General features: G+C 54.1%; 1 protein-coding gene across 3 annotated transcripts in view; it reads right to left on the bottom strand.

Moving 5' to 3' along the window:
* The window catches only part of LRRK1 (leucine rich repeat kinase 1), a 111,012-nt gene that overhangs the window by 26,942 nt on the left and 69,055 nt on the right, over window positions 1–15,015 (bottom strand). For all 3 annotated transcript variants that reach the window (XM_037145915.2, XM_037145916.2, XM_037145917.2), the window contains 10 exons: window positions 14,640–14,866; window positions 13,566–13,693; window positions 13,298–13,461; window positions 12,365–12,502; window positions 11,504–11,616; window positions 9,933–10,009; window positions 3,960–4,089; window positions 3,059–3,171; window positions 2,431–2,645; window positions 394–558 (listed from right to left, as the gene is read on the bottom strand). In XM_037145915.2, the coding sequence (XP_037001810.2) occupies window positions 394–558; window positions 2,431–2,645; window positions 3,059–3,171; window positions 3,960–4,089; window positions 9,933–10,009; window positions 11,504–11,616; window positions 12,365–12,502; window positions 13,298–13,461; window positions 13,566–13,693; window positions 14,640–14,866 (1,470 nt within the window). The remainder of the gene's footprint in view (window positions 1–393; window positions 559–2,430; window positions 2,646–3,058; window positions 3,172–3,959; window positions 4,090–9,932; window positions 10,010–11,503; window positions 11,617–12,364; window positions 12,503–13,297; window positions 13,462–13,565; window positions 13,694–14,639; window positions 14,867–15,015) is intronic.

Here is a 15,015-nt window from a genome sequence, read left to right as displayed (position 1 = left end):
TGAGCAGCACCCAGGGCTGCGTCCTGCACGCCTGTCTGCAAACTGCCAGGGGCTGTCAGGCACTGACGGAGGGGTGTGTGAGGCCCCCTGTGACTCTCCCATGGGGGCTGGGCTTCTGGTCCCCTCAGACCCTGCAGCGGCTGCCTCAGGCCCCATTGCTTCACACCTGAGGGGGGGACCCTGTTCTCCTTTTATCCAAGAGTGAGGGGCTTTGAAGTTAAGGCAGAATTAGGCTGAGGGGGCATTTAAGTGCTTTCCTGCGACCTATGTCCCAGGGTCCCTCGGTCTGTGTGATCCTGCAAAAAAAAGCAGAGCATTTCTTCCTAACAATTTTCTCCCCGCCCCAGTGAAAGGGAGACACTTGGGAGGATGGGTGGGCACGTGTCTTCTCACCTCGATGTTGAGCAGCCAGAACTGGAGGCTGGCCACGGCCTCCTCCCCCAGCGCCAGGTTCCAGACCACCACGTACAGTGCCTTGTCGGTGAAGAAGCACTGGTTGACCGTGGCCATGCTGGCGGGGCCGCCGATGTCCCAGACGGTGAATTCTACGGACTCAACCTACTTGAGCAACAAGGCAGGGACAGAGGGAGGCATTTTACAAACCCAGGGCCTCGTCCATCTGGTCAGCTCGAGAGAGACCTGATCACGGCGAATGCGATGTTCAGGGACGGAAAACAGCGTGACCACGGAGAAGCCTCGCCTATCGGGCCATTGGTGTTATGAGTCAGGCATCCAAGTGCAGGGAAGGGGGCCAGGATGCGGAGGCGGACCTTCTAGAAGCCTCTGTGCATGGCTAATGGAGCAGGGGGCCAGGCCCTGGATGCCGCAAGTCTGTTGAACACGGGAGGGAATTCTCTTGCCTCTCTGGGCTGCACTCGGTTAAGTAACACCCCACTAGAGGAAGCCCCGGCAGTGACGTCGCTGGAAGGCTAAACCTCCCTCCGAGTGGGGGCCTGGGTGGAGGTGAGGGGCCTCTGAATCCAGGTGGGTCAGCGGACCGCGGCCACCAAGGGTGCAGAAGAACTGCCCCAATGTGGGAATGGAACAAAAGCGTAGCTGTCGGGCTGCCGGGAAAGGCTGTGTGTCAAGGGTGGTTTCTCTATCGCTCTGTGGGGTCAGAGTCTGGCCCGGGCAGCGGAGCCTGTGGTTTTCTGCAGCACACAACCGTGCCCACAGCGCTGTGTCCTGGCCTCCGGGACCTGCTCGTGGGTACGGATGAGAATGGACAGCTGCTCCAAACAGCTGGAGGGCTCGTCACCGGGAGCCGCGGGCTCAGTGTGCCAAAGAGGAGGCGGCTGGCTGTCTCGGAGTGACGGAAAGGGGGGACTGTCATGACGGCAGAAGGCAGAGACAAAAATGGAAACAGTCGCTCACCCCTCGGGCTTTGGACGGGCCTTTGCTGGAGAACAACTGGAAGCCCACTACACTGAGCGATGGCTTTCAGAGCAGGAGGGGACCCAGAGATTCTGGTCACTTTAGAGAACCCTCAGACCTGAGTGAGCAAGATCCACCCCTGGGGGTGGGGTGGGGGCTGATCTGGATGATTGGACTGTCCCGTCCCCCACAGGCAGATTCTGTTCTGAGTCAGCACTGAATTACACATTCAGCTTGAGTGCCTCCCGCGGCCGCCTGGGTTCCCCTGACTTGGACAGTGACAGGCTTGGGCAGTGGGGCTGTGGGAAAAATCCTGCAGCCTCTGGCCTCGCGGCCCCTCAGTTTCCCACAAGCGGCCTCCTTGTACCCGGATCCCTGCATAGCTGCCTGTCACCACAGACTGGGCCACGGGCACACCTTCTCTGGGCTGGGGAGGCAGCTCCCGGCCCCACGCTGTATTCCACCCACCGCTATTTCACGAGCTTTGCCCTGCGATTCGAGTGCATGGCAACTTTCATTTTCTTTTGTCTCACACTGAAGGAAAAACAGGGTGATGTGTAGGTTCACCGGAGAATTCATTTTAAATAGGGCTTGAAAACGAGGCTTTTCAGAGCCTGGGGTGTCCGCAGGTGCCAGGCAGGACAGCGCATTCGTACTCAGGTGCCTTCTCGGCTTCCCTGTTAGGTACAGCTGCTGGCACATCTCTGCCCACAGCGGTAGCTCATTCTCAGCCCCAGGCCATTGGAATCGCGTCCTTTGGGGGCCAGGGGTGGTGAGGGCCGGGCACTACTGTCTTTAAAAGCTCACCAGAGAAATCTGACAGCCAGGATTGAGGGCCACTGGCCCGGAGCCTCAACTTAGCTCTAAGAGAAAAAGTATAAAGTCACGCTAAGAAATTCACTGTCCTTGGCAGGCACTGGGTGCAAACAGCACATGGCGGCCCCTGCACATTTCCTGGGAGTCTGAGGGGTCCTGGGCCCCCCGGAGAGGTGGGAGAGGCGGCCCGGGGAAGCTCCCTCCCACCCACGGGGACCCTGCACGCTGACCGTCCTTGACCTTGGCTCTGGAGCCAGCTGGCCTCTGGAGCTCCCACTTGGTGGTCCTGATGGTGGCCTCGCCGTGCATCGCCTGGGCGGCCCTCCCGGTCTGTAAGATCTCCAGGAGGGTGGACTTGCCCTGCCGCGGAGGCCCCACGACGATCATTTTCATCAGCTTGCACTTCTCCGCCTTCCGCAGCTGGGCTCGCAGGTAGGACAGCGTGGCCTTGGGGCCTGTGCGAAACCACGGAACAGGGAAGCGGGTGCTGCTGCAGACACGCCGCTGGGGACGTGCTCTCGTCCCTGGGGCGGGGCATCCTGTCTGGGAGGAGCCCTGTCTGGGTGTGCTGCTAGGGTGAGTTCAGGAGGAGGGCAGACGGGATACCCATCACCCCGGAAGTGAAGTCTAAGGTCAAAGACGTAAGACAACATCCTGGGTGCCTAAGGGTTACTACATGGTCAATTGCAATACAACGGTCCTCAGAGACTCAGGCTTTCTGGGGCACCCAGAAAGCATCTCACAGCATGGTCGTAAGCACGGAAGCTGGGGCGGGGCTGGGGGGGGCGGGTTTACCCAGCTGTCTCCACCCCAGGGATGGCTGGAATGGAGCTGTCTTTCCAAGGGGGTGTTGCTGAGGGAGCTCTACCTTCTTTTCTGATCTCCACAGGCACGTTGCTGATGTTCAGGTCTTCGATGTCCAGTTGCCAGAGGTTGCCCAGCTGCCCCAGCTCCTCGGGGAGCTCTCGAAGGCCAGGGTTGCTGAGGACACAGCGGGACACACACACACACACACACACACACACACACACACACATACGCAGCAGCCGGTCAGCCTCTGAGGCCCGAGGGGCCGCTGGGAGCCTGCACCTTAAACCCGGTTTCTTGGGCTCCGATTTCAACTGCTCCTTTTAAAGACTAACTTCAAAGCCTTCCTCCCCTACAGGCGGGAGTACAAATGGCAGTTCTGCCTTTTGCAAATCCCCTCGGCTTCGTGCTGGGTCCCCTCCCCCAACCTCCTCATCTGGTCTCTGAGTTACAGCATCTTAGGGACCAACACTATCGCCCTGGCCTGGGGCTCAGTTGGTTGGAGCACCGTCCCACACACCAGAAGGTGGTGGGTTCGATTCCCGATTGGGGTGCCTACGGAAAGCCATTGATCGATGTTTCTCTCTCACATTGAGGTTTCTTTCTCTTCTCTAACAGTCAACAGCCATCTCCTCGGGTGAGGACTGGGAAAAAAAGGGTTATCACTGCCTCTTCTCAAAAAGGCAGTGTGCCCAGAATTGCTGTGTATTTTCATGACGGTTTTCACGCCGCCCGAATCCCCGTAGCTGCTCAGCAATCGAAGGGTCAGTGGTCAGAGTCCTCGCCGTGACCGAGCAGAGCAGCAGGGGCGGCCTCCTCGTCTCTCTGTCCCCTGCCTGCCCCTCCCCCCGGCTCTGAAAACCCCACGGGCTTCTGCGTACACAGAAGGCTGCCCTCCCCCCGGCTGGGTCCTCGGATGGTCCAGGGAAGGCCGTGCCGCCTCCCAGGGGCCGGGTACTTACTTTCCCAGGTAGAGTTCCGATAAGCTCTTCAGCAGGCAGACGGAGGGAGGGACTGAGTCCAGATGATTGTCGTTCAGGCAAAGGACCTCCAAAGACTCGCTGAGGAAGGCGGGGAACTCCAGCACGCAGGCTGCAAGGAGACAGCAGAGCGGGCTGTCCACGGGCGGTGCGTCACGCACGGCCACGCGTGGAGGCCCAGGGGCCGGAGGAAGGGGTGCTGCCTCAGAGTGGGACGCACGCCTCATGGATCTGTGGATCTAGCGGTTCTAACGCCGGCACACCATCCGGCAGACATCCCCGACCAGGGGGCGGAAGTGGGGACTTAGCTGTGAGGACAGGGACTCTCAGAGGGACGCTCAGAGGCACGCTGTCTAGCCGCCCACCCCGGGGGTCATGGGGTCATACACAGCTATCACGAAGCACGGGCAGGTCTGCATGTAGGGGCTAGGACGTGATGCTCAAGAGCTCCCCTCGGGCTGAAAAAACAGGGTGTGGAACGAGGTATCTGAAGGCTTCGTGGCTGAAGCACAAAACATGTGCAGACATGCAAGCAAACCCCCACATGCATGTTTGTGCGACAGATGCACACACGTGCCCATAGCACAATGCATGTGTGTATTCTGCATGGTGTCCGCACCCCCCCAGAAATGCACACGTGTGTCTATATGTTGCACATGCATGTCGGACACAATCACAGTTGTTACCAGAGACACGGGAAATTCTGCAGTTGTCTCTGGGAAGAAAATGATCAGGAGGCCGCGTATTCCTCCCACGCCCTGGGGTCCTGGTCAGAAACTTTGTCCGCCATGCCCACGGATCGCTTCTTCAGTGAAAGAAAGCCCGTGAACTAAAACATAACCCTTGGGGCTTGCTCTGCATGCGCCCTCAGATGGCGTTCCCTGCAAAACGAGCCAACTCTCTAGCATCTAAGCAGCTTCATTCACGAGGCTAATGATGACATCGCCACGAACAGCACGTCAGGTCTGCCGCTTTCACGGGCACCGGAGTGTGTGGGTCGAGAAGGAACGTGGCGGGAGCCTGGAAACACACACCGATGGGAAGCGGAGCTCTGGTTCCAACGGTTCTCTGAGGCGCCTCGTCCCCGCTCCGAAGGCGGGGAGAGGGGGGCAGGACAGCCTGCCCCCCGCCCCCGCCCTGAGGGTCCCTGTCCACTGGGACAATCAGAGACAAAGCAACTGCTGGAAGCCTTCTCCCCTGGTTCTCTGCCAGACAGCGAGAAAGGGAAGCCAGAATCTTTCTCTTGGGCTGAAACGGTGCTCCGCTGCCTTTGACCATGACACCTTGCTCCCCCTTTTTTCTGCACATGAAGCTGCAGAGTCCATGGCCACAGGGTAACCAGCTGGAGAAAATGCTCTAGGAGGGGCCATCCCGGGGTCCCGAAAGGTGCGCCCCGAAATCTGCCTCGTGAGCGGCAGTGTCGAATGGGGCTCAACGCAGCAGCCCCTACAGAGTAAAATGTGCAGCCGGCTTTGACAGGTGGCTCTGTCCTTGACCCTGTTCCAGAAGAAAATGCTCAGAAGGGTTGCTTTTTTTGTTTTGTTTTGCTTTTTCCCCAACGAAAAAGAATCACCAGCTTTGGCCAGCCCTCCTTCACACGGAAAAACCATCAATAATAAGAAAGGCCTCTTTTCTTCCCAGAGAAGGCTTCTGAGCACTTGGCCTAGATGCCTTCCAATTTTTGAGCTTCGTCTTGGTGTTTATGAAGCCTCTTCAAGTAATGGGCGGAGGGAAGAAGGGACTTTGGCTGCGGACGGGGGCTGTGCCTGTCCTCAGCCTCCCGGCCCGGTGTGCAAACTATGGAAAGCAGACAGAGACAGCACAGCTTGAGGTATTTATGAACTGCAATTATTTATTCATAAGTTATTTATGACTCGGCTGGTCTGAATGTTACCGTAAAAACGGCGGTCCAAATTATTTTTGGATGAGGCCGCTGCGCAAATATGACTACTTGGACGTACATAAATTCCCTTGGAATTTTACTGTCCATCTGCAAACAAGTTATCTCTTATGGAGAATTCCTCACCCAAGGCTCCACAGCCCCGAGAGAATAACCGCTCCGAGGAAAAGCCTTCAAAAAGGGCCCCCTCCTTTTCACCCAGGTGTGGGCCTCGATGTTCCAGACAAAAGTTAAAAAAAATCAAGGGGTCTTTGTCGTGGGCCACCTCTACCATCCACTCCTGCCAGGGGTACTTTCCACAGGTGTGGCCTCCTCACCTCGCCCCCCTCTCGGCCCCCCAGTCGTCATTTTCCAGAACGTCGGTAGGTGCCCCTCTGCTTGGCCTGCGTTTGTAAAAGCTGGAGACACCCGTCCCATCAGCCGGAACGTGAGGGGCTCTTTACACAGCAGTGGAAATGGGACTGAGGTCCGTACCGGCAGCGTCTGTCACGTTGGCTTTAATGAGACGAAAGCGTTCGTTTCTCTTTCCTCCCAAGTGAAATCCTGACGTCTGGACTCGATTTCCAGAGTCCCAAGGCCCTTCGTTTGGAAGAGGGGCGGTTACGAGGTTCCTCATTGTGTTTCCGACTAGTGCGGTTCGGGGTCTTCACACGTCTCCACGCCGTCTGCACGTCCTGCTCTGCAAACTGTTTACACCCACTGCCCGTTTTTTTGCCTGTCGGGTTGCCTTTTTTTAATTTAAAGTGAATTTGTAAGCAGTCTTTGTATATTAGAAATGTTAGCCAAGAGGACTTCCGCCAAGATGGAGGCATAGGTGGATGTGCCGTGCCTTCTCACACAACCAAGTTTAGGGACAACTAAATATTAGCATCAGAAAACACAACCAGAACACGGAGAATTGAACTTTTCGGAAGTCCGTTAACAACAAATTCTTCAGCCCGACCGGTAAGGGGCGAAACCGGCGTCTCGTAAGGGATTGCACAGGAGGACTCCGGTCGGACGGACCCAGGCGCGGAATCCAGACGCGCGAATCCAGACGCACGGGTTCCAAACCCAGGATTGGACCTAGCAAGCGACCGAACAACCCACCGGGTGAGCGACTGCTGAGGAGACAGTGGGGAGGCGGTGCTGCGTGTTGACTGCGGTTGCCTATCTGCGGGCGAGCGGACAGGCGAGGGAGTGGGCGGTTGGACCGGGGCCCAGCGGTCCCCGTGGCTTGCGGCACTAGAGGGCGCCGCCATTTCCCCGCTCTGACCACGCCCCCACATACAGCGTCACAACCCAGCGACCTGGGAGTCCAAGGCGCCGCTTCTCACATTTAAAGGGCCAGAACAGACCAAAAATGTCGCAGGAAGACCTCAAAGCCCCAGAGATAAATCTAAGCGACGTAGAAATAGCAAAACTCTCAGACGCACAGTTTAAAACACTGGTCATCAGGATCCTCACAGAACTGGTTGATTATAGCCACAAATTAGAGAAACATATGAAGGCTAAACTAAGGGAAATGAATGGAATTCCACAGGAAACCCATAGAGATGAAAAGGAAACTGGGACTCAAATCAATGGAGTGGACCAGAAGAAAGCAAATAATGGCCAAACAGAAAAGAGTCAAGGAGCAAGAATTCAAAGAAATGAGGAGAGTCTTAGGAACCTCCAGGACATCTTTAAACGCTCCAATATCCGAATTATAGGGGTACCAGAAGGGGGAAAGACACAACCACCAGTGGAAAAATTATTTGAACAAATAATAAAAGAAAATTTCCCCAATCTGGCAAAGAAAATAGACTTCCAAGAAATCCAAGAAGCTCAGAGAGTACCAAAAAAGTTGGTCTCAAGAAGGAACACACCAAGGCACATCATAATTACATTAGCCAAAATTAAAATGAAGGAGAGAATCCTAGAAGCAGCAAGAGCTAAGGGGACAATCACCTACAAAGGAGTGTCATCAGACTGTCAGCAGATTTCTCAAAAGAGACCTTACAGGCAAGAAGGGGCTGGAAAGAAATATTCCAAGTCATGAAATCTAAAGACCTACAACCAAGATTGCTCTACCCAGCAAAACTTTCATTTAGAATGGAAGGACAGATAAGGTGCTTCTCAGATAAGATCAAATTCAAGGAGTTCATCATCACCAAGCCCTTATTATATGAAATGTTAAAGGGACTTATATAAGAAAAAGAAGTTAAAGAAACATGAACAGTGAAAGAACAACAAGCTCACAGTTATTAACAGCCATACCTAAAACGAAAGCAAACTAAAAGAACAGCTAGATCAGGAGTGGAAACATAGAAATGAAGATCTCAAGGAGGGTTAGCAACAGGGGAGTGGGAGGAGGAGATGGGGGGAGAAGGTACAGAAAATAAGTAGCATAGACAGTAGATAGAAAATAGATGGGGGGGCAAGAATAGCATGGGAAATATAGAACCTAAAGGACTTGAGACACATGGACATAAACTAAAGGGGGGGAATGGTGGGGATGGGGGGGGCAGGGTGGAGGGGAATGAAGGGGGGAATAGAACAACTGTAACAGCATAATCAATTTTAAAAAATAAATTAAAAAAAATAAATAAAAATAAAAAATAAAAATAAAAATAAAAATAAAAATATTTTTAAAAAGTAAAAAAAAAAAAAGAAATGTTAGCCAATTTATGTTCAATTTGTGTTGCAAATATTTCTTCGGCATCTATTTTTACAAACCTCAAGATTTGGGCCTTTTAAAGAAAATGATTTCTGGATTTCCCACCTAGCTTCACAAGCTTTCAAATGTTATTATTTTCTTCTTTTCTTGTATTTGTATATCTGAAACCCACGCAGAACTTTTGTAATTGACACAGGGTCAGAAATCGAGGGTTGTGACTTGCCCTTTCTACCTGCACAGTGGTGATACCAACACGATTTATTAGCCAATAAAACAGTCTTTTTCCAGGAATACGAAATACCATTTTTGTCATGTATTAAATTCCTACATTGAGTTGGGTCTGTGTTTTGGAGTCCCGTCTGTTTCCCTGATGCTGTGTTAGTTACGCTTTCAATCATGTAAACACACTCGTCCGAGACTCACAGAAGATAATGAAGACGAAGAACCTGTTTTCCGAGGAATATTGTCCGCTGAGCTGGCCTTGCGGCGTGACCAGTACAAACAGCCTAAGGAAGGTTCTGTTTCTGGTGAGTTTGGGGGAAGACCCCCCAAGTCCCGCCGGACTCTCAGCCTCACCGGGACAGCCTGCAGGACCGAAGGTGGCCGAGTTCCCAGGTGGCCTCCCCACAAGATCCCATTGTGTGGCTATAAGAATATCATAGTGCTGCCTGCAAACCCTGCCCCCCGCCCAGGGGTGGGAGAAAACCTGGCTGTGCCGTCAAGTGGCACCGTGGCCCCATCAGTCCACCCTCATGCCACAGACTGAGTTGTGTCTCCCCAGTGTGGTGGTATTAAAAGGGGGGCCTCTGGGAGGTGAGGAGGTTAGAGGAGGCCATGATGCGTTTAGTGCCCTTATCAAAGGAGACACAGATAGTTTTGATCTTTCTCTCTCTCTCTCTGCCATGTGAAGACACAGCAAGAAGGCAGCCATCTGCAAGCCAGGAGGAGAGTTCTGACCCCGAACAAACCACGCTGGCACCCTGATCTCAGACTTCCAGCCTCCAGAGCTGTGAGGAAATGTGTTTCTGTTGTTCAAGCCCCCCAGTCTCTGGTACTTGGCCAGGGAAACCCAGATGGATCAAAACACAGGGGGAGCCTCAGCTTCCTCATCTGTAAAGTGGGAAACCATGGCCAGTGCCTCATGTTGTGCCAGTTAAAGAAAGACCAACAGGTGTAAGGCATCCGGGGCAGTGCCCACAGGCAGCAGGCCATGCACACACAGTGGGTACTACAGTCGTCGGGTTGCAAAGGGGGGAAGGGAGTTTCAGCATATGCAAGTCACATGTGTCTTGCAGGTTTTCCAGTCAAACATGAACCTCTCTGGCATTCCTACAGGGCATTGCGGGAAAAACCCCATAGAAGGACAGCAAGGGACCACCGGCCCAGCATTCTCACCTCCCAGCACCTACGCACACACCTGTCTCGGTCCCTGAGCGCTGGCGCCCTCTGGTGGTGAAAAAGGAAATACGCTTTGTTTTAAGTCCGTCTTCATTTCTGTTGGGAGGAAAAAAACCGTCAACATTTGAGGAAAGCAGGACAAAGACCTTACTCTTCTGGCTGTGACTGTATCACGCCGAAGCATGCAAGGAGAAGGAAGAAAATTCCATCTGCGCAGTGTTGGGCCCCCTGCCGCTGACGTGTGAGCGTCGGCAGCCCATTGCACCAGTTGTGCTCCGGAGTCTTTAGGGAAGAAACAGCCAGAGGAGTGACCTAGGCAACGGAGGCGGGACTGGGGTTTCCATTCCCGCACTTTTCCACCTCAGGCAGGTGTGAGCACTTCGGTGCCTGGCGGGGATGCCCTTCCTGTGGATGTGACTTTTTAGGCTGCTCCCCAGGCAAGTGCTTTTTTTGGGGGGGGGGGGCGGCAGCAAGCTCTGCCGAGATGCCGCAGAGGGTGACCTTCAGTAGCTGAACCTGGAGGGTGGTCCCCAGCGCCCCGAGGGCCACCTGGGCTCATCCCTAGATTGCCACCTTTTTATTCAATCTTGGGGAGGGGGGTTCTTTTTATTCAATGTGTAGGAGGCCTGTCTGGAAGAAGTCCAGCCCTTGCTGTTATGAGGAGGACGGTTTGCTTGACGGTGATGTAACCTGGCATCTGAGGCGAGTGGACTGGAGTGCACATGCGTGAACAGTGAGCCATCACCGTGCTAGTCAGTGGGGGTGGCAGACGCCATTGAGTGAGCCTGTGCACTGTGTGGCCGTCACATTCAAAACGACTGAGCGAGTACAGCAATGCATCTGCATCGGATTTGGTGTTACGCTTGAACATTTCTCCATGGAAACTATTTCCATGAGTCAGAAGGCCGCAGTGATGGGCAACTGGGTGTTTGGCAGCTTCATCACAACATGCTCGCTCAGGTGTCACGTTCTGTGCCGAGTTCTTTTGGCAAAACATCACATCACCCAGGCGACTCAGCCCCCCTACAGCCCAGATTTGGTGCCTTGCAACGTCTGGCTTTTCCCAAAACTAAAATCACCTTTGAAAGGGAAGAGATTTCAGACTGTCGATGAGATTCAGGAAAATACGACGGGGCAGCTGATGGCGGTTGGGAGAACTGTCTGAGGTCCCAAGGTGCTTACTTTGAAGGGGACTGAGGCATCATTGTCTTATTTGAATGTGGCCTTATTTGGAGATGAGGTCTTAACAGAGGTCATGAGGTTAACTCGAGGCCGTGTGATGGACGTTAATCCAATAGAGCCAGTGTCCTTACAGGAGGAGGACATTAGCACATGCGCACAGAGGGAAGACCATGTGGGGACACAGAGAAGACAGCCACCTGCGAGCCAAGGAGAGTGGCCTCAGAGGCGATCAACCCTGCTGATGCCTTGACCTTGGACTTCCAGCCTCCAGAACTGTGACAAATAAATGCCCCCCAGCCTGTGACACTTCATGGTGGCTGCCCTAATAAACTAAGAGAGACAGGTCCCAAGGGACCGCTCGACTGTGTCAGGCACATTTCAGAACCTGCCCGGGACAGACTTGCTTACTTGCCAAACTGGTTTCTGGAGAGATCCAGGGTCTTCAGCTGCCGGCAGGTCCACTTCTCTGGAGGGGGCACGGCCACCAGCTGGTTTCCCTGGAGCCTCAAGGACGTGAGCACCTGGGACAGAGAGGGAGAGGGGCGGGGATGCCACTGAATGTCGACAGGGCACAGGGACTGGAGAGAAAGGTCAGCTCCCGGTGAAGTGCAGCCCGAGGATCACACCCGGTTCAGCTTGGCCGAGATTCCATGATGCGGGCTCACGCGTGTCCTCAGACTCGATAAACTATACCCCTCTTTTCCTCTCTCTGTCCCTCCTGCCCCCTCTTCTCTCTCCCCAGGATCAGTGAACATGTCCTCTGGTGAGGATAAAAAAAAAAAAAATCGAGAAAGGGGCCCCACATTGGTGGGGAGGGGCTCGGGGACGCATAGGCCTCTGGGAAAGTAATTCCTGAACTCACGTCCACAGAAGCTTCCAGGACGGCCACCTCTGGGGAGGGCGGCAGGGACAAGGAGGTCCCGAAAGACAGTGTTCCCCTGGTCTTGGGCTTCCTACACCAGCAAACCTTCACGTTGCCCGAGAAGGGAGAGAGCCTGAGACGGTCAGACAGAGGGGCTGCTGGGCTGTGCTCACAGTTTTCAACAGTAAAGAAAGTCCTGGGGGGAGGGTAAGAACCCATAACTCTACCCTCCTCAAGTAGGGGATTTCATTCTGCATATTTCCTATCAATCTTTGCACATTTGTTTGGGCAGTTCAACTTTTTTTTTTTGGTCCCAGACACTCAGGAGAAGTACGCAGACTTCCCTGCAATGGGGACTGATTTTTGCACGAAAGCTGGCCGCGAGAGCCCCGGCTGCTACCACTTACGTCGAGCTGGAAGAGCCCCGGCGGGACTTCCTTGAGAGCGTTTTCTGAGAAATCCACGTCCTTAAGGTGGTTTTTCCAGAAGATGGCCATTCTGTCCGGGAGGCACTCCAGGGTGTTGTAGGATGCTCGACAGCACTTCTGGCCATTTTCGGAGGAAGGGAAGGAGGTGTGAATGAGCTTTTCGAATGATCATCAGTGCGGGAGAAGGACTCTCCCGATTCAATTTAAAAATAAGACCTCTAGCCCACAATTCCGAGACTGAAGAGGCGGCAGAGTGTGGCTGTCCCATTTCCCCGTCCCTGCTCCCAGGGACAGACGGACGGAAACGGGTTCTCAGGGGAGACAATGGGGGCTCATGACCCTTTTCCTCCGTCCCAGAACATGCGCCTCTTTGTCCCGGGAGATAATGGGACAGTTCAGGCCTGAGCTCTGGAGAGCGGCCGGATTCCCACACACGGCGGTTGAAACTGGACATGTTACTGCTGGTGATGGAGAATTTCCCGGTGTAAAATCAACAGCAAGAAAACACAGCTGCTGCTTAGGCTGTTCCGTCTGCTTTCATGAGCAAACTTCCCGAGAAACAAAAACACCGTCTTCGTGGCAGTGCGCTGGGAGCAGATTATTTCTTCTTTATTCTAAGTGTAGAGTTGGCTGAGAGGAACTGAGACCTCCCCTCCCTTCCCCCTCTTTGGGCAGAAGCCATCCTAGGCCGGACGCACAAGCCGTAAATGTGCAAAGGGCTGAGGGTCTCATGGTGCAAATCCCAAGCCCAGAGCCACTTGGTCTGGCGTTCAGGGGAGTTACCTGCCTGGGACACTAAGCTGCTGGCTGCTGAGTGACATGTCTGGTCTCTAACACAGGGCCAGCAGGGCCACCAAAGGGGAGCAGGTGAGACAGCGCCCAGCCCTCCGTGACTTCCGGTGTGATACTAACCAAAGGGCAGGCCCAGGCATCTGGAAACATCTTCAGCTTGTTTCTGGAGACATTCAGATAACTCAGTGACTTGAAAGAATGAAGGAAAATCATAGGGAGTTCCGTCAGCTTATTGTCAGAAATATCCAGTTCCTGTAGTTTCCGCAAACCAATCCAGTTAGTGGCTGGGGAAGAAAAATAAAAGAAAATATGAATTGTTAAAAAAAAAAAAATTCCTGCCAGGAAGAAAATGACAGAATCAAGTCAGGGGACGGACGGCGGAACATACCACTTTCTTCTTCGAACAGTTTTTCTAAGTAATTTTTTGAAGCGGTCAGTTTTTGGAGCTTGGAGAGGTGCAGGAATCCCGGGGGGAGATGGGACAACTTGTTGTTGGAAATGTCGATTTCAAGGAGCCTGTTGTTGGGGAAGAAGGACGTCAAAGCTTCAGAAAAAAAGAGGCCAAGCACCCCTGTTACAAATTTCTGTAAACACAGGGGTGTACGTTTCATTTGGCTCCTTGAACAAGGCGTAAAGCGCAGGCATTGAAAGTGTAGCGACCTACTTTTTCTTCATTGCATTAACTGTTACCATGGCCCGTGGAGACAAAGGAAATCCAACTCTTTGGGGGGCCCTGGTCTCGCTGGCCAATAGGGACAGAAAGCCCTTCTCGTACATGGGATAGCCTCATGAACTAGTGTCTTGAAAGCTGCCTTCAACCTTCTGGACCCGAGTCTGGCCCCATTACAGACCCCCTCAGGGCCCCCACTTGGATGGCACACGCCCTTTAGATTTTTGTGTGCAGTTTTCCCCCTCCCCCGCTGGCGACTGATGCCCCTTCTTTCTGTCTTACTCTTAGAGCCTTAGCTTCCCAAGGGCTCCCCCAAAAGGGGACAGAGCTACCCACACCTGCTTCCTGCTGCTGGCGCACTGCTGAGTGAATGTGCACCCCCAGGGTCCTCCTCACTTTCCCTGGGAGGTGGGACAACAGCTGGGGGTCTGGGCTTCACAGCTTCCACCAGCCCCCTCCTCTGATTCCTGAATGCTGGACGGAGAAGGGGGCCAGGTGTGGTGGGCAGGCAGGTCCGCCAGGCCGCCAGGGGGCAGTGTACATTTGGGGCCACGCAGACCACTCTGCTCTGGGTTCCCCTGGATGGGGGGCGGGGACCATGTCCCTAAGATGGAGCTTGTGTTAAAATAGGCAGAGTTTTCTTCTCTCATTTCTACTAAAAATTTGTTTTCAAAACCACAGGCTACGGTCTGGGAGCCCGTGCTGGGGAGGCCAGTGTCAGCAGCTGGGGTGCACACGGCACCCCCACGCCCACCACTCACACCCCGAGCACCTGCGATGCGGGAGGCCCACCTGGAACAGATGATCTCGTCTGATGACTGCACGCCGGGCAGTTCGGCCAGGTGGTTGTCCGAGAGGTTCAGCTTTCGGAGGTTGATGAGTCCCCAGGGGATGACCGACGGGAGGGAGGACAGGCAGTTGGCGGAAAGGTCCAGCTCTGTGATCTGGCAGGAGATGTCTATGAGCCAGTCGATATCCACCCAGGGCAGCTTGAGGTGGGACCATTTCACACGCAGAGCCTGGGCGTTGGAGACAGGGGAAGAGCACCCGGGGCTGGTAAGCGCAGGGCAGGTGTCAGCTTGGGATAAACCAGATTTATTCACATTGCGAGCCGCTGGGAGTCCCAGAGGTTGCGATTACATCTGGGGGCTGGTATTGAGGGCAGGTA

This window comes from Artibeus jamaicensis, unplaced genomic scaffold, assembly GCF_021234435.1.
Source record: "Artibeus jamaicensis isolate MK-2021 breed Jamaican fruit bat unplaced genomic scaffold, CSHL_Jam_final scaffold_612, whole genome shotgun sequence".
Lineage (NCBI taxonomy): Eukaryota > Metazoa > Chordata > Mammalia > Chiroptera > Phyllostomidae > Artibeus > Artibeus jamaicensis.
Note: the sequence above shows the minus strand (reverse complement) of the source record. Positions and strands in the feature narration are given on the sequence as shown.